At 53.2% G+C, this 23,667-nt stretch overlaps 1 protein-coding gene across 3 annotated transcripts in view; it reads right to left on the bottom strand.

Moving 5' to 3' along the window:
• The window catches only part of BIN3 (bridging integrator 3), a 41,305-nt gene extending 19,257 nt beyond the window's left edge, over positions 1–22,048 (bottom strand). The window contains exons 1-4 of one of the 3 annotated variants that reach the window (XM_087762940.1): positions 21,983–22,048; positions 11,865–11,913; positions 4,492–4,532; positions 3,812–3,873 (exon numbers count right to left, since the gene is read on the bottom strand). In XM_087762940.1, the coding sequence (XP_087619066.1) occupies positions 3,812–3,873; positions 4,492–4,532; positions 11,865–11,913; positions 21,983–21,990 (160 nt within the window). In that variant the 5' untranslated portion in view covers positions 21,991–22,048. Of the gene's footprint in view, positions 1–495; positions 615–3,811; positions 3,874–4,491; positions 4,533–11,864; positions 11,914–21,982 lie in introns of those variants that run through there. The other 2 variants (XM_087762942.1, XM_087762943.1) reach the window with 2 other exon arrangements.
• Between the last annotated feature and the right edge of the window lie 1,619 nt (positions 22,049–23,667).

Below are 23,667 nucleotides of genomic sequence, written 5' to 3'. Positions count from 1 at the left end.
AAAGAAAAGAAAGGAAGAGCCACCAATTCATTCACATAAACACCCAGAGAACTGTTTTTATATGTTAAGTCTGAACCACTCCAATGTACAGCTTGTGGTGTTACCAGAAATAATACCAGACTAACAAAAGCACTGTTCTCTTAAAAAAATGTAGATGGGCTTTTTTATACGTCTTTTCTCGACAGACTATTAAGTGTCACTCCCAGTCTCACTACAGCTCTTCCACAATGAGAAAAATCACAGTCCCTTAAATCTTTCAAATGGCTTTACGAAAATATATATTTGAAGTGGATTTATTGCTGGTGGAAATGAGACTGACAGGACTGGAAGACGAGGTTTCTCTTTTACTCTCAAAACAGGCACTACGCAAGCAGCAGAGACACAAGCTGGCTAAGCAGTTTCCCTCAGTGAGCCTAAATTTTCTGCCCGTGGAGACCAACCCAAAAGCCAGGGTGAGACTGGCACCAAGAAATACAGAAACACCAGGTCACGCACTGATGGGCTTCAGTTCTTGTCTCGCTGAGCACTTTTGCTTGTTTTCCATCCGACACATCTCTCTTCCTATCCACACACTTGGTCTTCAAAGGGAAAACTAAATCCCTGTGACAGGACCACTACAAAAGAGGAAGAAAATAGCTAAGGTACAGAATGGGAAAAAAGGATGAATAAAAAGGCAAGCATCAATATAAATGGGAATAAATAAGAAAAAAAAAGTCACGGGTACTAAAAAAAAATGTTCTTTTTCGTCAGCACTGTTGCTGGAAGTTATTCCAGTTTAAGATCAGAAAGCCAGATGCTTGAGCCGTGCTACAGATGAGCTTTGGAAGGACTCCTACTGTACTCACTCAGATATTAAAAGTTAAAGTCATCTGAATAATGGGGCTTAAGATCATAAATCAAGGGGTTAAACATTCTGATTTAAAGGTTACACACAATTATACAGAGAGCTCAGAAGCTAAATAGCTGGGAAGCTCAATGCAGAACGAGATGCTAACTACGGAATAACAAAGCTACCGTATCCGTCTATTATCCAAACATTAAGGGTTTAGGCATTTAAACCTTTAAACAGATGGGATATAATCCATATGTGTGACCACATCTGAAGAAGGATTTGTGCCAAAATGGGACGGAGTTAAGAATGGCAGAACTCCCTCAGCTGGAAGAAAAATTAGTTTCCCTTCATAAGGAGAGGACTGAAAGAGTACTGTAGCGAGGGGAGCTGCGGCGAGCAGCGGGGTCACGCTGGGAGGCCAGAAACCGGGGCTTTTCAGGCACATTCGGTGAGACTTTGGGTCAGGCGCTTCCCCTGCGTCACCCACCTCACCTGCACAGCTCTGAAAAAGCAGCCGCGGTGGGCTCGGCGGTTCTCACGGCAGCTTTGCGGACCCCGGCACATGCCGCGTCCCCACTGGTGCACAGGGAGCCAGTAGCCTGGGAGGGCATCCCCTGGTCCCAAGGAGAGAGGAGAGGAGGGGAGAGGAGAGGAGAGGAGAGGGAGAGGGAGAGGGAGAGGGAGAGGGAGAGGGAGAGGGAGAGGAGGAGAGCATCACCTGCCCTTCAGGGCGGGCTTCAGGAGGGTCTGTACCGCACTTTGCTAATAAAACACACGGGACGCGACTCCAATTAAAGGAAGCGACTTTAGAGAGTCACTGATTTTTTGAATCACAATAAAAGTAATGGAGAACAGCCAGGCACGCTCCAGAGAGCAAATCTGAGCCACGGTGATCCCGTGGGTCACCTGTATCTCATTTCAAAAGAAGAGCTTTTGTCTCCAATTAAAGAACATCCTCCTGCTCCTTAAGATCATATTTTGTTTGGAAAGAGGGTGGGGAAGGGGGTTAGTGATCTTTAGCCGCAGTACGGAGAGTGCTGCTAATAACCCGTACCCTGTTCCCAGCCATGCTGCTGCAGCTGGCAGGGCAGCGGCCGAGCCTCGCAGGAACATTTTCATGCAGACGGAGGAATCGGTCTCGTTCTGAGCTGAGTCTTTTTTGGCAGAAGGTGGAGACTCGAGCCGCTGGGTCCAGTTTGCTAGGGAGTGTTTGCAGGCAGTGAATAATCAAAGCCCTCGGCGCAGAGGTACAGTGGAAGAAATAAGACACTCCGGAGGACACAGCGCTGATACACTGCCGTCCTCGTCGGATATGGGGGCTGGATGATGGCTGAGCAAGCACAGCTACCTCCTCTCGGGAATGGCCACTGCCAGGTGAGGAAAGCAGTCCTCAGAGCTTGATCAGATCTACCTCCTTTTCCTTCAGCCATCCCTCACCAGACCACATTCAAAATCTTCCCTTACGCTCATGATTTCGTGCCTTTAAATGAGAAATCAGATCTTACTGGATCTGGCCAAGGCTCATTTGTGACTCTGCCATGTAGCAGAACGGAAAAAGAAAGTCCTCCCACAGCTCCTCTGGGACTTGAAATGCTCCATATAAACAACGCCCACTGCAAGGGAGGGGAGGGGAATCCTTAACAAGGAAAAATTTACCAAGGATCCCTGACAATGACCAAAGTCCCCAGAAAGGGCAGTTTTCACTCTGGAAAGGAGTCCTGGCTGAGCCAGTTACTGGTGCCTTTCCCACCGCTCTCCCTGTGCAAGCACACACACAGCCAGCACGGTTCTGGGAATGGTGGGAGAGCATGGGCAAGAGCCGGGATCCGTGTTTATGTCTGGCAATATCTGAGCATGCACACACACATAGGCACAGGTGAGAGCCTGTATCATGGGAAGCCCCAAATTTGCCAGCCCTCCTTCTGGCAAAGCGCCCGGTCGGGCTCCTTCCCACTCCCCTGCCCCTCTGTGAACCCAGCTCCCACGAGATGAGTGTTGGACCAGTCCAGCCCACACCTGTTTGCGCTGGTGCATCTGCCTTGGCTCCAGAGCTGTGGGGGCCCGGTACAAACAGGGACTACTCCAAACCACATGCTGAGAAAAACCATCTGTGTTTAACACAGCTCCTTACTGCATGTTTCTGCAGGCTGCCCTGCTCGGTTCAATAACTGGCATCCACCGAATCCACTTCTCCCAGCTCCCCTCCGCCAGATCGCTCCATCTTCTCTCTCCCATGTTTGTTTCAAGCCTGCGCCACGTGGTGCGGTCACACCGGTTTCCTACTAGAGAAGCTATGAATGGAGCGGGCAGGGGCTGCCGTGCCTTGGGAGGGGACACCTGAAGGGCAGATGTCACCTCACGCAGGCAGCTGCGGCGGTACACGCAGAGATGACTTGTTTATTGCTTCCTACGTCGCCCACTGCCACGAGGTCAAGCCAAAGCAAGAAGCCACCAAGGGAACGAGCAGGGTTATTCCTGAATGAGAGCTGCTAGGTCAGCAGTTCCGACGCGAAACGCGTACGGCGATGCCTACGTGGTGCTCTGCAGACCCCCCAAAGCCTCAGCCCACCTTCCTTTGGCTTCAGAGAGCAGAAGATGCCCTCGACTGAAGTAGACGAACATGCATTGCTTGACCCAACAGGCTCAGCTGGAGACTGCTCCTGCCTGTCTAACATGAGAACTGGAATAATTACTCCTCTTTTTCGGCCACAGAAACTGAGGCAAAGAAAAGAAAGTGACTTGTCCAAGGCCACACAGCAAGCTGCAGCTCAAGAGATAGGGACTAAGCCCATAACATGCTTTCTGTTCCCTTGGTTGAGCTACTGCTCATGCAGATGGCCTTGTAACTAAGCAAACTGAGTGGGACTGAGATCTAGATTTGTTTTCCAGACTTGTCACAGATTACTCATGTGATCTTGAGAAAGTCACTTCATCTCTTTGTGGCCAAGTTCACAGTCTATGTATCCTACAGTCACATACCCAAGTCTGCATCTGTGCTTTTCTTCATATCCTTCTGAAGTTTTTTGGTCTGATCTTCCAATCTGAAAGATGGGAGAACAAGGCAAAGTCTGAATCTTGGAAAGAAACAAACTGAAGTGTATCATACATGCAACAAATCATTTACGGGCTGAATATGCTGGCTTCTGTTGTGAGTTAAAAATATCCAGGCAAAGCTCTCTGAAGTTCAGTACTGCTCAACCTTTTCTGGTTGTTTTCAGATGGTTTTGAACCTTTTCAAGTTGGTGATCTCTTATTCAAAGTCACATATTTTCTTAAATCCTCACACTTACCACAAATGGTAAAGCCAAATGCTTCCAGATGATAAGTGTGAGCTTATGTGACACAGTCAGTATGGTAAAACCAGTATTTGTCCTCAGAGGTGTTGAGCTGTTCTGTGACCCCACAGTTTTCTGGCAATTTTACACTCTTTACTTTAGAGCTGCCATAATCCGCAAACCTCAACCCCACTGCAAATACTTCTTAGGATACCTTTGAACACCCAGCCACCAGAGAAACTCTGAAGAATTAGAAATTACAGGGCGGTGAGTGATTTGCTGGGAAGAGCATAACTGGCTAAAATGTCCTGGGAAGATGCAATAAGAGGGCACAACAGAGAAGTATGCTACTGTTCCTGTTTTACCAGTGTGGTTGATACTTACTGCTGAAGCTTTCCATATTCCCTTTCAAAGTCTCTCTCCACCTGTGGAAAGAAGAGATGGAAATCAGCTCAAAGGTACCGCAGCAAAGCCTGGAGTGGCAACTACCTGTGCAGGGAAACCTGTCCTCAGGAAATGCCTACGTGAACCCAGGGAAGCATAAGCTGCAGCTATAATGGGAGTTATGCTTCAAAAGTAAATGAAGTCTTGTTTTTTTTTCCTCCAGACTCTCTTAGAGCAAAAGACACCGCCACCAACTGCGTCAGCTCATTCCAAGGTTGTGCTCCAGCACATGAATTGGAAGCTGACAGAGTAAATGGGAATGCCTTAAAAGCAGAGATCGCAACTTAGCACGCACTGACACAGGCGCCCACAGCTCAGCTCGGTGCCGGCGGGGGACGAGCCCGCTTTCTCTTCCAGAGGCATGATCGTCCCAGAAGCTGAGAGAGGCTGCTTCTCCTCCAGCAGCAAAGGACCCCCGTGGTGGGGCTGCCCATGGCTGGCTGCCAGACCCCCACCCAGCCGCTCCCTCCTTCCCCATCTTCAACAAGATGGGTTTTCTCCTCCCAAACCCCTCAAGCCATTACTGAGCCCTCCAGTCTCCGTATTATTTGCCTCCTCGATATGCTCCTTATTCCTGCAATAGCTCCCTCCGATGAAATACTTCAGCTGGAGCAGCGGTCCAAGCGGACTGCGGCACCTCGCAAAGGAGGGAGAAACCTGTGCTGGCAAAGAGCGCAGAGCTAAAGAACAGCCTTCTCCCGATGCTACATCAATGACTGCTTCCTCCTACTTGCTATCTGGCAGCAAATCTCCAGTGATACAAGATATTTTAAGGAACCTTCCTTCCATGCTGACTGTTTTAACACACACTTAAATATTCATTCCACACCTCGTCGACCAAATAAGCAAATGGATTTCAATTGACCAGCCAAGAGTAAATACATGCGCTTTTGTTGTCATGGGATCAAAACTGGGTTCATTTGTGTTGTCAAGCTACCATGCTATTAAGGAAATGCTAAGTGTTGCAAGCAGCCAGGACTAGAAGGATCCAAAGGCTTGTTCCAAATCTTCATGCTGTCCTCGGGATTTCAAACCCAGGCTTGATGTAACAGTACCAGTACCACGTACCAGTACTTAAAGGGGAGCTACAAAGAAGACGGAGACTCCCTTTTTACAAGGAGTCCCGTGGTGAGGACAAGGGGTAATGGGTACAAGTTACGCCCAGGGAGATTCCGATTGGACACGAGAGGTAAATTTTCCACAACGAGAACAGTCAATCATTGGAATAATCTCCCCAGGGAAGTGGTTGACTCCGCTATGCTGAACAAGTTTAAGACTCAGCTGGACATGGTGCTGGGCCATCTCATGCTAGAAAGCTTGGACCAGATGATCCTTGAGGTCCCTTCCAACCTGGGATTCTATGATTCTATAAACAGCATTATGTGAAACCAGAACACTCATTAGAGACATTCGTTTTTCAGTCAAAATTGCTATTAAAAGACCAGTATTTTAAGATGAAGCCCACAAATCCCAGCTTTCTTGAAACCTCCTTTTCTAAATATCTTTCTGGTCTGCGCTTTCAGATACTCTGCAGCGACACGATCAGAAGGCAGCCGGTGACCGGCGCAGCGAGCGTGCCGAGTTTCAGCCCCATCCCCAGTGGACAGCTGTCCACGCCATCAGCTCCCACCATCCGGGGGATGCATGCTGGCTCTCCCTGTGGATGAAAAACCTCCATCGAGCTCCAGCTCCCTTTCGTGCTGCTAAAAATGGTCGCTGGAGAACAGGCATGGAGCAGTGTGGGGGCAGCTCACACGACTTCTGCCTGGTTCACAGTTCTGCAGAAATCCGCAGCAGCTGGTGCCTGGAGGTCAGGTAACCAGCACATAGTAAAAATCACCCTCGATTTCTATGGCTGTTCCGGCTGCTAAAATAACCAGGGAGTATTGCACTCTATTTATATGCCTTATGTGTGAATTGTTTTGGTTGCAAACCAGAGAGGGTCGGGCACGACTCAAAAATATGTCCTTTGAAGGCTGGTGGTATCCTTCCCCTGGCATGGAGCTCCAGCCCTCTCCCCATTCGGGAGGCTCTTCCTCGCATCTGCTCAGCACTCGGTTCCTCCAAGAACCGGAGGGTTTGGACATGAAATGAAACCACCTGCAGAGATCCACGGTATCTGCCCCTTCCCTTCTGCTGTTTGATTCCCCCATTACTGGGCAAGGAGTGGAGACGAGCGAAAGGCGTCGTTGCCCGATGGATACGAAGGAAGGCAAAACTTCCCCACCCTGCGACCCTCTGGGTGATGCGAACCCCCAAATCTTGCAGGGCTTCCAAGCTTCCCCGAAACACCCAACCCCGGTTAGCCTGTGCGCTTTCTACATATGATCGAGGTGACTCTACAAGGCGGCACTTCAGCTGCCCGGCCTGACTCACGTCTCCAGTGCCATCTATGCGGAGACAGCTGCCCAAGGATTGCTCTTATTTTTCACGCCCACAGTAGCAACTGGCTACCAGTCATCACAGTCTGCAGGCTGATGTAGCCTTCCCAGTCATCGCCGCTCTCGTTTGCATCGCAGGAGCCCAGATATACGACACAGAAGAAGCGGGGCCCCCCATGCACTCAATGGAGAAGACGCGCTCTCACGTGCTCCCACCGGGCAGATTTACAGGCGGCAGCGACCGGCGGATCAGAGGCGTGCAAGGAGGACAAGCTGAAAGCAAGCCAAGCACATTTTGCAGAGTACACAGTAATTCCCGCTCCCAGTAGCGATCATCAATGGCCACACATACCCGACACTTACGGCAAAAGGCTATGGATAGGATTATCACGTTAAGAGTAACGAGAACAAGAAGTACAGGCAAGAAAATTACAATATCCTGAAGGGAAGTTTCCGTAATATTAAAATAATCCCACCTCTCCGCAGCCTCTTTCTGAAAACTCAAAATCAAAACGTGTTTCTGTGTTGAACGCTTTTTCTTCTAGGCATACGGGCTAGTTAATTCAAGATTGCTCGTCTCTGGGTTTTTATTTAAATCTACATAAAGAATGACGCGTTCTTAAAAGCAGCGAAATAAAACAACGTTCTTCTTTTTCACCGAGTTATTTTTGTTTGCAAACACTGGGCCTTCCACCTGTGATAACACCCCTCCTGCTTTCAGGGCGATATCATAATCGACACCATGGTTACAAGGCAACGAAGCAAGACCAAAGCCAACACTACAAAGAGATGGAAATAAGGGACTGTGATGAACCTTCTTATTCCCCTGAGGTTAATTTCTTTTCCTGGAGGAGGAGGACTAGCTGATTTCTACATGTTCCAGTGGTCCCAGCCTCTTCGTGGGGCTTGGGAAAAAGAGGGAAGCAAATGCTTCCTCCTCCCTCCTCTCCCCCAAAAAAAGAAACCTATGTAATTAGGCCAGAAATTCTGCTATAACCTGGAACTTCTGCTGAGCTTTTGCCATCCCATCAAACAAGAGGAGATTCAAGGCAAGCAGTGTGGGTAAATATTCGCTCTGCGTCCCACAGCGGAGCCCTGAGCCAAAGCAACGCTGCAGAGTGCGGGCGTACCTGGGACTTCACGGGCTTCGCCACCCCGCAAGCTCTCCAAACCCCGCTCTAGCAAGAAAGCTTTCAAGAAAGGCTGCTTAGGTGGCACGGTAAAAGGGAAAAAGGATGCACCTCCGAACCACAGAGACTGGTTACGTCATGCTGAAGATTGAAGGAAGAGATTGAAAACGAGTAAAATTCTTTAACTGGCGTCACTTGATTTCACCCCACCATTTCTGCGACATTTACTCCGTTATTTTGGGATTTCCAGCTCACTGGTGGAGCCCAATGGAAAGGCGCTGACGGCCGGCAGCTGCAGTGGAATCCTCCTGCTCATGGAGCACCTCCGTCCGACATCCCTGGGGAAGGCAGAGCTGCTGGGATGAGTCAAGGAAGGGAGGCTTGGCAGGCGTGTGGGCCCACAGCTCAGGTCTCCACTCCCTGCCAAGCTGACTCACCCAAGGTTAGCCAGCGAGGAGGAGGAAGGCGAGCCATCTGAGTCAGCCCAGGCCAGAGTGCTGCCGAGGGAGGGAGGGAGGGAGGGAGGGGTAAAACCTGGGTGATGGGAAGGGGCTGTGTGCTGTGTTGCCCCATCCCAAGAGGGGATGAGAGCCAGCTGGCTCTCCCGGCTTCTGACCCGGCTCCGTGCCCCGTGGGGACGCGCGGCTGGTTCTTCTTCCCGGCTACCTGCCGGCTCAGATAACCCAAGCCTTGGTGAAGAGCAGGGTACAACCTTGGGGTGACGCAGATGAACTTCAGCAAGCTGGAGCTACAAGAGAGCTCAAAAGACAACTGCAGCTCTGGTTCCAGCGTAACCCCTGCTCGGACCGAAGTTGTCCTGGGGGAGGGAAGAACATCTCTGCCGTAAGAGGCTTCATCGCTGCATCGGATTTGAGCAACAAACATTCTGCAGAGAGATATAATTCTAACAGGTTTAACTTCTATCACTGGGCATTAGTTTAATTGGGCTGTGTTACTGTGTCCTCTGTGGCTCCGCTGACAGCAGGTCCTCTCTTGCGCATTAGATCCTCCCACCCGGCTCCCGGCCTCTCGGTGAGCCCGGTGACAGCTGCTCTTTTCAGGGGAGAGGAGGGGAGAGATTATGCTGTCTGGAATTGGATTTGCCCAGGTTAAGGTGGAAACAAAGCAGAGGCATGTCTGGGGGGCGGGAGATCACTTCAGTTCACCCGCCGATATTTTCTACAGGGGTTTCCTACTACCTGAAGAGCTAAACTGTGGCTGACACCATGCCCTTCTTCAAAGGATCAGAAGCGAGTGGGCATAGGGAGTCATGACTAATTCCCTCTGCAGCCTAGGCAAATTGCTTTTCAGTACTACTGCCGGCCTAGATTTGACACCAGCCCCAGCGTTGTTTCATCAAGAAAAGAAAAAAGGCTCGCTGGCGAGCTAAGCCTCTCTCGGCAAAGCGATTCTCCCCTCTCCTGCACTCAAGTTACATGCCTCATGGAGAGCCAAATAAGTTAGATCCTAACAAATGCCTTTTTTTTTTTTCTTTTGTCCTCCCCCCCCCCCTCCTCTTTTGTGGTCCAATCTCTGTGAGTGGGAGCTCCTCTACCCGCAACCACTTCCCTTCTGATCAGCTTGGGATGCAGCCCTGGAGATGCCGCACCTTCCCACTTCCTGCAGCGGGTTCCAGAGCCCAACATCTGGAATATCACAGACCTCGGCTGCTACCGCTGTTCCCAAAAGCCCGCACAGATGGAGCGTCTCAGCCTGCAACTGGGAGGTAAAGTTGGGGGCCTCGAGCTCGCTAAAGCTACAAAGCAGCCCCATCGCTTCCACACCACGACGCCGAACGCCTCGCTCCCAGGGGAGATCGGTGGTTTCCTGCCGTTTGTTCTTCTTTGAAGAGCTGCACTTTACACTTACTGTGAGGTTGCAAGGCTTTGGGCTTCCTGTTTTCTGCTTTCCACGGATCTGCTGCCTGGAGAGTACCATCATCATCAACACACGGCAAGTGGAAGCCATTTAAAAATCGGCATCCAACTCTGAGCTACCGAGTCGCTGACACAAAAACTTGTCGTTCTTCTTGGGGGAGCTGAGGAAGAGGGGGAAGGAAGGAAGGAAGGAAAGGGAAAAGGCCTGGAAACGCTCGCGCTGCTGAATGAACCTCTGCCTGCCGGATATTCTGAGCTGTTCTATTTAATACACACACACACACACACACATATATATATATATATAAGCAATGCCTGCCAACTGCCTCAGCGCATAGCAGCAGCTCAGGGGAAGACAAGCTCTCAAAGGTGCAACCGTTCATCTGCACGGAGCCCAAGCTGCAGCAGCAGCTCGGGGACGGCTGATTTCAGCAGCGAAGGAGCATGGCACAGGGGAGACAAGGTCTCTCAGACAAACCTCTCGCAACAGCAAACGCAGCGGGAGCAGAGGGAAATCAGCAAGCACTGGCAAGAGAGAAAATACAGTCAACTTGGATGTGAGAACGGGTGGGATGGAGACGCCCAAGAAAGCTGGTCAAGACACCCAGAGCTGCAGAGCAGTTGGTTCTTGCAACAGCCTGGAAGGACAACCGGTGTTGGAAACACCGGGAAAGACAACGAGAGGCAAAATCTCGTGGAGCAAGGCAATGCGGGGTCTCCCGAAACGAACGGGAGTGGGTGTGAAGACCTGAGGCTGATGGACTGCCTTTCCTGGGGGACCGCAGACAGCAGCACCTTCCGCCGGCTGGTCACCAGCCTCTGGAAAAAGGGCAGCTGAAGAGATACAAAACCATTGAGGGATTTTATCAGTCCTTGTCTTCATCGCCTGCCTGGCTTAAATTTTGTACTGACAGTTTGGAGCCGTTACAGGAAATTGCTGTTCTACGGCAGCAGACAACAACCAAATCCTTTAAAATAAAACATGTCAATCAAGGCATAAAGGGAGTGGCAGAATTAGCCCTCTGCCTCCAGGGGAAAATGTCATGTCCCAAGGAGAAACTGCCCCGTAAACACGAGTGCCCACGCATCCTGAGGAATTAGCCGCGGTGAGTGTCCCAGAGAGGAAGGATCAGAGATGTTAGTCTGTTCAAGGGATTAGGTCACCAATGCCGTTATAAAGACAAGGTCTCCACCGCGCTCGCTGCCGGGGCACTTATTTCAGAGCAGGTATGCAGGTTAGTTTTCAGGGACAGCTACTGTGAGGTCCCACAGCTTTTTTTTGCACGGGACAAAGGCAAAGACCATCTGCTTAAGAAGGGAAAATACCACAGCCAGCTGCAAGCAACAGCACTTGGGATAGGAGTCTCAAATACACGAGAATACAAAATGCTTTTTTAATTTGCTTTTAAAGCAAATGCTGTGCAGCACAAATTAATTCACGCCCGAGCACTAAGCATCTCAGCTTATAAGCCTTTCTTTGGAAACAGTTATATTCAGCGATCTGAACCACTCCTCCTCCTCCATCTGCTCAGAAAGGATGAACAAACAAGCCATTGCTGAAAGAAGGAAGGAAGGAAGGAAGCCCGTTCAGCCATCTCCGAGGAAAACTGTGCCAGACCAAAAGAGCTCTTCCCCTCACCACCACCCCCCCCAAAAAAAAAAAAAAAATAAGGAAGAAAAAAAAAAAAAAAGAAAGAAACAGATCCCAAACCAAAATACTCTCCCTGGTTGGGGCTCCCCCTCACTCCTCGCACGAGGAACCGAGCGCTGGTCACACGCGGCAACAGGTTCTGCTCGCTCACATCTCCCTCCCACGCGCGCGCACACGCACACGCTCGCAAAATGGGACGAGTCAAAGTGCCGGCTTGACTCATCAGCCACATGATCAAAGGCTGGAGCTAAAAAGGGGGAACTGGTTTACTCACTGTCTTGGGTACAATCTGTTTCTTGGGCTGCCCAATCTTGAACGGTATCCTGGAAAAGAGAGAAGAGGGAACGTGTAAGCAAGCGATGCTGGCCTCAAACAGCCCAGCCCCACGGGTCTCGCCCTCGGTGATGGGGTTTGGGGTGAGCAGGGCTTGTCCCGGGGTAGCAGCACCCCCTTTTTGTGCAGCCTGCTCCCCCTCTGAGAGCCGGTGTCTGCCCCGAGGCCAGGACCTCCATCTCCAGCCGCAGCGCGCCCCTTTCCCCACCCTCCCACCGTTCTAGTACGGCAAATAAATGCCATGGATGCTCCAGGCGTTCCTTGGCTGAAGAACATGCTGTGTTTAAAAACAAATCGAAAGGGGAGGAAAAAAAAAAAAAAAAAAGATTTAAAAAAAAAAAAACCACAACCAAACCCTGTAAATATTTAGAAAGAAGATATTAAAAAAAGTAACAACCCGAGTGTCTGGAGCTGTGAGCTGCTTCAAAGGATTTCTCTGATACAACAGCTGTAGGAGCGGCTCACCTGCCAGCAGAACAGCCTTCATTCTTAAAATCTTGAATATGGTTGCTAGTAAAATCTGGGTTACCTGAATGATTTTCCCCACGCGAGCTAGCTCAAAGGTGAAGAGTACTCAAAATAAATTACACAACATATGTAAGGGTGGCTGGGTCAGATGGTTACAGCCAGGCAGCCGTCCTGAAAATACTTGGATTTCTTTCGCTTATCAGTATAATAAAAATCCGGGAATTCAACTGCTGTTTCCGATGTATTTCATTAAGTTAAAGAGGTGCTGCTTGGTTGAAGCATCTCATCCAAAACCTCCCAATGTTTTGGGCATCATACTGCTTTAACTAAAGAGAAAAAAATTGGTCCCATAATGAAATGCAAGTATCTTTTCCCGGAGATGCCTCACCTAGAGCATGCCCACAGCTCAGTGGCATCGGCATCCCACCCCAAATCCGCACCGGGCACTTCTTGGGAAGGTGCCCGAGTCCCCTCTTGGACCAGTCCAAATTCTCACATTGCTACCCGAAGTCGAAGCTAATAATGTGCATTTTAGGACTCTGGCTCGGCCGCTGGTCACGCTGCCTCGCAGGCTGGCTTCGCTCACTGCTGGGCAGCAAACGCGTGGCTGGTTCTCCATTTGCTTCTCATCAGCTTTACTTACAAGATCCCCCGCCCCGGCACTGCTGTAACACTGCTCGATCGGACAACTGGAACGCCCGAAAACATTTTTATTAACGTAACGTGCTGTAAAACCCAGCTACAAGCAATGCCACGCGATGGGAGAAAGCGCTTGCGACGAAGCGACACGCCATCCGCGCGGACGAAGCAAAACCAAGATCACCTGCCAACCCGATCCCTCCCGGCCTCGCTTCTGCCCGTCTTTGCCGCTGTTTTCGAACCAACGGTGTAATTAGCCACCGGTAATAAACCGGGGCTGCAACCCATGCGTACCTCCTGAGCGGCTCAGGGAGCACAAGCCAACCTGAGTCACCAGGTTTAAATTTAAATTTTTCCTGTTTATGGTTCTCCAGTTGGACCGATATAATTTTAGGTTGTTAACCCTTTCCAGCTCCTGCGGCAGCCGTGAATCACACTTCTTTTATAAACAAACACTTGTCTGGTGTATAATTACCCTGTCAATAACTGGGTGTGTGGTGCCTTACAGGAAGAAAGCAAAAAAAATATGGATTTTTTCTTTGTGTTTTCCTACATGGGTCAAATATAAACTAAAATGAGGCACCTCCCTTACTCTCGCAGGCACAGGCTGTCCCATCCGCAGCCAGGTGCCGTCACTCGATGTTTTTGGAAGTGATGGCATCAACCTATCTCGGTGGAAGGAGGAGAAAAAGATGTGGTCTTTACCCCGGGGGAGTGAGTTACCCCAAGAAAAACCAGCTTCCACGACGAGCCACGGCGCCTGCTGGGCAACCTCCAGCAGCACGGGAGCGAGCGCAGGGCTCAAGCCGGAGCTAGGCTGGTTCCTAGCGGGAAAGCACAATTAAAAGGGCGATTAAAGCATTACCTGCGCACAACCTTCCCCTCTCCCTTGTCTGGCCAACCCTGCCAACGCGGGTTATTTAGAGAAGCCATCCTGACTGTCGCTGTCCGCTGGCAAGCTGGGTTAAATCAAGGGAATTCTGGTAAAAAAGAGGGATGTGGGAAACGGGCAAGGGCAAAGCCGTGAATCGGCATCGGTCGGGTGCCACCGAGCCGGCAGCGCAGGCAGTGGCCGAGGGGAAGGCAGCGGGGAGCACAGGGGGTCCCACGTGGGGTCCCGTCCCGTCCCCCATCTCCGCCGGACCGCAGAGGGGAAGGAAAAAAGAAAAATCCCAGCTACTTTCTTCCAAAACAAAAGCAAGTCACTGGAGCGCTTCACAATGCTGCAAATACACTTTGAAGCAGTAAATATCTCTATTAGCATCGTGATGCCACTTGGCTAATTATGTCTGTCTCGGTAAAACCTCTAAAAAATAACCCCATGCAAGTAATGTCTATTCACCTTTTTTTTTTGTTGTTGCTATTTTACAATTTGAGATTATCTTCCTGGTTTCTGAATCTTTGTCTTTTAATATGGTTCTGTGGAGGGGGGGGGGAGATGCATAAGCAGGAACAAAAGCAGTAAGGAGGAAAAAAAAGACGAGAGGTACGGATCTTATCTGAGCTTTTAAAACAAATGGATACGCCCCGCGCTTCGAAACGCGATGGCAAGCTGCTGCCGGCACCGAGAATTTTTGCCCCTCCGTAAGTCGGCGTCCCAGCCTGCGAAATGGGGGGGACAACACGTGCCCGATATAGCAACGTTACAACCATTTGCTTAAAAATGAAGAGCCGCCAGGTGTTTTATTCTGTGGAGAAAACGTATGAGGGGCATAATGCAAACAAGTTGGAGAGAGATGGGTCGGTATCTTTGACTGCCATGGATCAGCAGCGCGGCGCGGTTATCACCGTTACCTTAAAAGCTGAGCACGGGTCTATGTACACCGATGGAAAACCAGAATCGGTGCATTTTTTTTGATCTCTCATTTCTGCTGAGCGAGAGAAAGCTGGGGTTGTGTTTGGGGTGTGAAATCCCTTGAAATCCTGTTCCTGAAGAGCGCGAGCGCGCTGAGTCACAGCCGGAGCGTTCCCACCCCGGTCCCCCCCGCGCCGCAGGGCTGGGGGAGCATCCCGGCCCCTGGCCCCGACCGGCCACCCGCACCCACCCCTCCCCGGGGAGGTCGCAGGGAGTTTGGGAAAGCAGTGGGGTTCAGCTGGGAGGGAAGAGGGCGAAGAACTGCAGGGAGGGGGTGGGAAGAGCTTAAAGTAGGAAAAAAAGTGTGGGTGGAGAGAATCCTGCAAGCTTCTACTCGGGGATGCTCAGGAACCCCAGGGAGGGGAAGGTGGGAGAAGCTGTGGCTAATTTTCTCTGAAGTTTCCCCAGCAATGTCATATATTTACTTGGCTTTTCCATGTGCAAACCCAGGGCCGCACACCAAAGCAGCTAATTCTCCTCTGGATGCACAGGAGAGTTGCAAACAAACCTCGCAGGCAGGGGGGGAATACAGCTCAATGAGGTCTGCGGGGAGCTGGAGTTTAAAACATGTAGCTCCCCCTCCCACTCTCCGCCAGTCCCCTGAAACGAAGGCACACAGGAACTGCCAGCGTGAATCAGACTAAATCATTGCTAATTTAGGGAGGCGATGGTCCTTTCGCCGCGTTGGACCGAGCAGGACATCAAACCTTGGCACCATCCCCGGCCTGGAGCAGGCGGCGGGGAGGCTGGGGAGCCCAGCCGGCGTTCGGAGCGTGCGTGGGGGATAAAAAAATCGGTGGCTGCGAGCCTTTCCCCCATAGCACCTTGCATCTGAACACCGCTTTGCAAGCCCTAATCAGGCCCCAAAAGACCCCTCGCAGATAAGCAAGGGATAAGCACGAAGCATTTTCACCCACAGCCGATAAGCCGCTATCCCTGGGGATGCTGAGCCACTTGCCGCCGAACCAGGGGCTGGGGAGGCAAGGAAGGATGGACAGATGGACAGACAAGCTGCAGGCAAGGGAAAGGGCAGGGAGAGCTGAGGCCAGGGCAATCTGCTTGCTCACAGTCCGTTTTGGAGGTTAATTACCCAGACACTTAGTAAAAGCGACGCCGAGTCTCTGGCAACCACACACCATCAAAATCAATATTTCTGCCACAGGCGGCGGTGGACACGGGCGGCGTTTGCCAGGTCTAAACCTGGTGTGAAGCGGTGGTAACAACTGGTTTTTATCGGTAACACCACCACCGTCAGACCACCAACTAAATTCCTGTTTTGTGAAAAGTGCCCGCTTCCTGTGGAAAGTTTCAGAGTTTGGTTTGGGTTTTTTTTTTTTCATCGAAACCCCAAGCGCCAGCCAGCCAGCACAGCCTGGATTTCCACCAGAGCTTTTCACTCTTTAAATTTCCACCAAAAATCTCAATTCTTTCACCAGAAAGAAGCCTCTCTCTCTCCCTGCAGCCAGGAGAGGACAGCACCCAGCCTCCTGTGCTGCGAGGGGTGACCCCAACCCACCGATGCCGGTCTTCCCAAAGTTTTTGGCACGTGGCAAGCCGAGGGCTTCTACAAAACCATCCATTTGTACCTGATCCTCCGTGAAGCCAAAAACTGGCCCTAACCTACCCCAGAAAATCCCCCTGCGACAGTCAGGGGCCCTTCCCCAAGCCCTGCTCTGCTCGGTGGCGAGCCCTTCCCTTCGCCCGGGCCATGCCAAGCTCCTGCTTCGGGAGAGGACTCGGCTCGAGCTGTAATTGCCATCAGGAGACCTGCCTGTTGATGGGACTAGCTGCTATCCCGGAGAGATCAAAACGTTCCTGCAAACATCAACGGGAAGGTCGGGAGCATCAGAGGAAGGATGCGAACATGGAGGTAATAACTTTCACTTTCTCATTGCCGTTATCAAGTGAATTTGAGCGAGCATCTCCATGGCCGGAGGGCGCTTCTCCTCCCCGTGCCGTGCCTTCTGCGCTCAGGTACGCACCGTTACAAGACGTCGGTGTTAGGAAAGGAGCTTCCCGTGATGTGATATGGGAAAACCAGAGAACCCTGGAAGTTCAAGGGCAGCTGTAACCACCATCGGTAGCTGCTGAAACAGGACTAATTATCTCATTAGTGTTCCTGAGTCCTAACAAGTGCTGAAGGCAGCCTGCACAGGACCCAAGGAGAGACAACGCGGCGAAGGCTGGCAGGGCGCGTGGTGCTGCGCATGTGCGTGCCGAGAAAACCAACCCTTGGCATCTGGACCACAGGTCTTGCGACTCTGCGTTTTCTAAAAATCACTAAAAGCTGCAAATCCGTGGCTGTGCGGGCTGCCCCGGAGCCTGGGGGTTGGATCCCAGCCCTGCCCAGGTGAGAAAGGCATGAAGGCAGACGCAGGTTAGACATTAATCTCGAGCATCGCTCCGGATGCCTCGCTGTACTACATCGTGTCCATGGAAACTGCATGCACCGTCCCACCCCGCTCCCCCCGCCTCGCAGGAACTCATAGCAACCGCTCCAAACACAGCGCGAAGGCAAAAAAAGGAAAAAATTATTCAAACGGATCACAAACAGCTTATGTCGAGGGAGACTCTGCGCCAAATTCTGGTTTGGGTTTTCTCTTTGGTGGAGATGAGAGGGGAGGTCACGGGGTGGCGAGAGGCAGGGAGAGGAGCGACGCGGGGCTACGATCCCTTGGAAATAAACGCATCCATCCCCGCAGGCGTGCGCTCCCACCCGCATTTCAACCCCTTCCCTATGAACTTGTAGGCATTAAGCCACACGTGGATGTCAGAGCGAGCCCCTGCAGCAGGGGAGAAGGAAAAAAGAAGATGTAAACATCTATTTTATGTTGGTTTAGGTCAGCCCACGGAAACAAGGCACCTTCCTCAACTTCAGCAGCGGAGAGGTGTGCCCGCAGACGGCAAGCTCGTCGGAGCAGGGGCTGCTTGTATCTCTGCATCTTGCACAGAGCCAAGCGCGGTGTCAGTGTTAAGCAAATCAAAAATAATGTCAGAATCTACTCTCCCACCCATTCCAAGATGAGCATGAAAAAAATAATGATATTTTACTCACCCATCAAAAGAAAATTACTCACGCCAGGCGCGTGGGTGAGCAGAATTTTGCAAGGCTGTTTTAGGCCCTGACTATGCTACAAAAATATCCATTTTAAGCATGGTTGTGAAACACGATTGTGGCTCAACTATAACTCTGTTTTTTAGCTACCTGTACAAATAAGGCGGAAAAAAATAATAATTAAGAAACAACCACGTGCTAATCGCGCTCCGAGGACCACGCCGGGCGCTGCAACCTCCCATTGCGGTGGCGGCGGACACGGGGCATGGCTTTTGCCGGTTGCTCCACCCCGGGAGATGGTGCGGTGAGCCCAGGTGCCGGGGCTGCCCGGCTTGCAGAAGGCACGCCAGCGTTTCGGTTTCGCTGCGATAATACCTCTGGGATGCGCAAACCGCCTTGCGCGGGTGCTACACGCGGCAGCGCTGTGCAGGGAGGTGTTTGGGAGCTGCGCGCACCTCGCTCACCGCTTTGGTATCCAGTTGCTTCATCCAATCTAATTTTATCCCGTGCTCATCTCCAAATCCCAGTTTCGTTGAAACCCGGAGAGAAGGGAGAGCGTTGCCATTGACCACGAAGGGACTGTGATTTGGGCTCTGAAAAATACCAATATTGATTCACCGGAAAGAAAACAGCGCCTTGGTCTGTGTTTGCATCGCACCTGCCCAACGTGGCCACAGCACAGCTCCAAAACACGGAAAACAAAATGAATAACCAACAAACCTCCTCTTACGCTACAACCCAGCTACGCCTGCCACTTCCCCGCACTTTCCTCTTCCCTTGCTAGCAGGCATAAATCCATCCAGCCAACCGTCCTTTCCGAAACAGGCAGCTCCTCTTCTTCATCTCCATCCCTAAATATTTCACAAAGCACATTCACATTCACTCTGGATTGCATCTGATAAAGATCTGGGGAGTTAAGTATCACGTAACCATACAGTTCCACTCCCGATCTGAAATCGATGCCAGCTCCTTAGTCCACTTAGCGAGATCTCCTTGCCAAGAGGCATATGGTTTAGCAGTCCGGCAACGGCAACCCCCCAAGCAGACCAATAATACACTGCAGTGCAACAAGAAAACACGTGCCTCGCTGCGCCTCACTATCAACATTTGCTTAACATATTTTTTCTCCCAGTAAATACCAGCTGTTGCAGCGGTGCTGAGAGGGAGCACTCGGATATCGAGCTGTCACACTACTAAAACCCCCTTCCCGTTTGTAAAATCGCCTGCAGGAGCTGGGAAACCAAAAGAGGAGGTATTTGGGAGTCTGGTTACGAGCTGCAAGACCGTTTGGTTTTATGCGGTTTCACGACCCTTAAAAACCCTTCAGATGGTCACAAATTAGATGCTTGCGGCAATTGAGGGTGACGATACGGTAAAAGCCATCACTCCGTTTCTCTTTATTTTTTTAAAAGGAGTGATGTCAAGGTAATCGCTGGAGTATTTTCCCCTCTTTCCTCCAAAACACACGGCCACAGGTGAGGGGTGAGGAAGAGGGGCATGCGGACACGTTCAAGAGACCCCAGTCCGCAGCATAAAGCCTAAAGGAAGCCATCAAGCTCTGCCGAGATTTGGAAAACATCTCATCTGTCCATGCAAGGCTGCTTCCCAAAACAAGCCTACTCCTGCTCTAAATAAAGTTTGGCCTAGAAAGACAGCACTGCCTAGTTGCCTAGGTGCAGGAGTCGGGAATTTGGGGGTTTAATCCAGCCTCTGTCACCAGCGGGTTACTCTTTACTCTCCGGAGCAAAGTTTTCCCATGTTGGTACAAGGAACATTGCTGTGTTCCCAGTCCCGATGGGGTGCAGGGAGCCCCGACCCGCCAAGAGTGAGGGAAAGCAAAGGATTCACCAGGCACAATTCAACAAGGCGTCTACCAAACGGCTTGCGAACAGCCTCTCTGCCCTTTAATCTCTAGGGATCTCGCACAGGCCTGCGCAAAAAATTAATTAAGGTAACGAGCGTACAGAAGGAAAACTGGAGGCAGAGTTATGTGCCGCTTCCCCAGCATGATCTGCAGGACAGAGCTGAGGATGAAGCTCCATCCTCTTCATCGGCCGCGACAGCCCGCCCCTGCAAAAAGGGGTTTTAATCAACGCTGCCCCGGGTCTAACGGTGCCCGTTGCCGGAGAGAGACACGCGCGCAAACTAAGCAAACACGCTTTGCTGTATAAAGCAACCTCCCGCCCCACCGGGCTGGAACAAAGCTGGCTCCCTCCGCGGGGATGGCAGAGCAGCGGCACCGGGGCCGGACACGTTTTACTCTGACGTTTGAGGAGCGGGGCATGACCTCGGCACAATCGGCTCCCCCCTGCCAGCATGCACGCCGGCATTTGTTACCGCTGCCCGCTGCCGGGGGGAGCGTAACCCCTCGCTGCGGCGGCGAGGCGGACGTCACGCCGAGCCTGTCCCTGCCAGCCGGGTGCTGAACTCCGGCCCCCCTCCGTGAATAGGGCGATTCATCCGGGGCGGGCGGCTGCCGGAGCGATCAGCCAGGAGGGCTGGCAGGGCCGGCCGGCCGGCGAAGCCGAACTGAGAGCGATTGTGTCTCTGACACGGCACCGAAGCCCCGCGGGGTCCGAGCCCCTCGCGTTCGCGCGTAAGCGGAGCCACGACACGCCGAAGGACTGACGCTGCTGGAGAAGAAAGAGGAGACTCAGATTTCAGTGAAGTCCCGAGTTCCCCCCTCCTTCCAGCAATGACCTTTTATTCCTCCCCAGCAAAAGGCGAAAACAGCCGATCTCTCAGCGAAAGCCACGTGCGTTGTAGGGAAGCCACCAGACGCCATAAGCTGCGGTCCCCAGGCGAGGTCCCCGGGAGCAGCATGGCCGGACAGATGCTGGAAAGCGCAGAGGGCGAGCATTGCCGCTCTGCACCCGAATTATTCCACATCCATCACGGGAAGGGAATATTTCTTTCTTACTTTTTCGGCTCTGCGGCTCCTCCCGGACCAGGAGAGTGGAGCAGGTCTCTTCCACCGGCCGGAGCTTTCTGAAGCTCCCACAGAGCTCACGAGGGCAGCCTGGGCAAAAGGCGGCTCCGAGACCCTCGTTAACCAACGCTGTCTATAATCATGGCTGCTCTGAGATGAGTAAAGCAGAACAAAAATGAACCCGGTGGATAAGTGCGTATTTTTAACCAAAAGGTCCCATTTTAATAGGTACCCATGTGCGCATCATTATATTGTTGCGGTATGCTTCCAGACCACAACTTCCCCCACTCCCAACCCAAAAAAATCTTCAATTTTCACCACGTGCCCGCCCCGGCAAACTCAACCTGAGACCGCCAGGCGAGGGCAAAGCCTTTTTCTCCTTAAACCGTCACATCCTTCACCTCCCATAACGGCGCCGGCTCTACGTGACTATATCTGGGGTGAGAAATCACGCACGGCAGTCAAGATTAATTTCTAATAGAATTAGTTTAAATAAGCGGTGGGGAGAGGCACAGAAGCAGCACGGCAAGGGCACCGCGGTATCCGAACTGAGCTTTTCACAAGTTCAAACACACGTGAAAACTATGGGGTTTGGGGTGGTTTTTTCATATAAACAAAGCTTTACTTTAACAGAGTCGAAGGCAGTTTTACAGCGTTTCAGACTCACGGACCCGCCGGGCTCAGAAGGGACCCTTGGGGCTGCGGGGGGCACGGCCTTTGCCCCGGGACGAAGGCAGGGCCCGCCGCGGCCTGGGGAGGGCCCGGCAGCCGCTGCGGGGGCACGGCCGAGGGGACCCCGGGGGGGACCCCCGTTAGACACCCCTACACCGTGTGTGTGCGCCTATAGACACAGCTCCGGGGCGGCCACACCACCGGGGCCTCCCTTAGGCCGTCAGCCCCGGCGGCGCCCGCGGTGAGAAGCCGGGGCCTGGCGGGCCGAGCGCCGCAGCGGGCCGGGCCGGAGCAGGCCAGGCCAGGCCGGGGGGGTGATGGCGAGCCCCAGGCCGGGCCCGGGGGTCCCGCGGCGGCGGAGCGGGGCTCGGAGCCGGGCTCGGAGCCAGGCCCGGAGCGGGGCGCGGCGCGGCCGGGCCGGGCCCGGGGTCCCGCACTCACCAGCTCATGGTCCCCCGCTGCTCCCGGAAGTGCCGCCGCTTACGCTCCGCCCCTTCCGGTAGCGCCGCCACAGGGCGGGAGGAGCGGGAAGCGTTAACCCGTCGTGTGCCGCGCCGGGGGTGACGTCGGGGAGGGGGGCGTGGCGTCACGGCGGAGGGCAGGGGGTCTGCAGCTGTGTCCGGAGGGGAAACGGGAGAAAACACTTAAAATCCTCTTAATCCATTTAAAACCCCGGGAACGGGGCGGGGGGTGTTGGAGTAAAACCACGGCGGCCCCCCCAAAACTGGGAGCACCGGGGGTGGGCGAGGGGAAGGGGCGGCTGGGAGCACCCTGGGGTGGGCGAGGGCATGGGGAGGGGATGCCCGGGAGCACCCTGGGGTGGGCGAGGCCGTGGGGTGCCCAGGAGCACCCTGGGGTGGGCGAGAGCATGGGGAGGGGGAGCCCAGGAGCACCCTAGGGTGGGCGAGGGTGTGGGGAGGAGATGCCCAGGAGCACCCTAGGGTGGGCGAGGGGAAGGGGTGCTTGGGAGCACCCTAGGGTGGGCGAGGGCACAGGAAAGGGGTGTCCAGGAGCACCCTAGGGTGGGTGAGGGCACGGGGAGGGGACGCCCAGGAGCATCCCTGGGGTGGGGGACGGCACGGGGTTCCCAGGAGCACCCTAGGGTGGGCGAGGGTGTGGGGAGGGGATGCCCAGGAGCATCCCTGGGGTGAGCAAGGGCATGGGGAGGGGCAGGGCTGCCCCAGCCAAGGAGATCCAAGGCAAGGGCAGCAGGGATGTGCAAGAGCACCCAGTTTTGGGGAGAAACCCTCCAAATCCGACTCCAGGAGGCTGGGCAGGGGCGGGTGGGGCAGCAAAGCCATTTTGGTGACCAAAAAACAGCCCTGTTGTCAGCACTGTCCCCGGCAGCCACCGCCAGCCGTGACCCCGGCGGCAGCAGGATGAAGCAAAATCCCCCCTGAGCTCTGGGTGCCCTCGGACCCCCATTGCCAGCCCAGGACCACACCCCGGCGTGGGGGGGAGCATGTTTGGTCCCGGTGACACCGAGCTGGTGACAGCACGTGCCACCACACGGGGCCGAGGGGAGGAGGCCCGGGATGGGCGCCAGGGGTGGCTTTATCAATTAGCAGGTGGAGGTAAACAACGCGGTAATTACAGCCAGGGAGGATGATGCTAAACTGGGAAGGTGTCACCGACACCGGTGAGGACAGGGGATTAGCCGAAAAGGAGCGAGGGAGGAGGACTGGGCGGGCAACCAGCGGGGACGGTGCCCAGGGTGGCACAGACCCCCAAGCACCGATTTTGTGCCGGGATGGGGAGAAGGAGCCGGGGTCGGCAGCGCCGGGGTGGGGAGAGGGAAGGTTGCAAGGCAGCACGGTGGAAAGGAATCAGTTTTGGGGTGCTGATGGGGTGTCAGAGCAAACCCCGAGGGGAGGCAGCCAGGAGGACCCCGCCGTGTCCCCGGCCGAGGCATGGGGAGGAAGAGGAAGGATGGAGCGAGGCTGGTGCCAGGAAGGGTTTGCCGGCGGTTCCCACCGCCTGCTGGGACACGCGGCTGCTCCTGGCCACCGTCCCCACCGTGATGCCCCACGCTGGCACCTCGGGGCGCAGGGGATGCGGCAAGGAAGGGCCGGAGGCAGAGCTGGGACAAGCGGGTCCTGGCATCTGGGCGTCCCGATGGCCGCGGG

The sequence above is a fragment of the Nipponia nippon genome, unplaced genomic scaffold (genome assembly GCF_047370975.1).
Source record: "Nipponia nippon isolate SJK-2023a ecotype South Korea unplaced genomic scaffold, ASM4737097v1 scaffold_27, whole genome shotgun sequence".
NCBI lineage: Eukaryota > Metazoa > Chordata > Aves > Pelecaniformes > Threskiornithidae > Nipponia > Nipponia nippon.
Note: the sequence above shows the minus strand (reverse complement) of the source record. Positions and strands in the feature narration are given on the sequence as shown.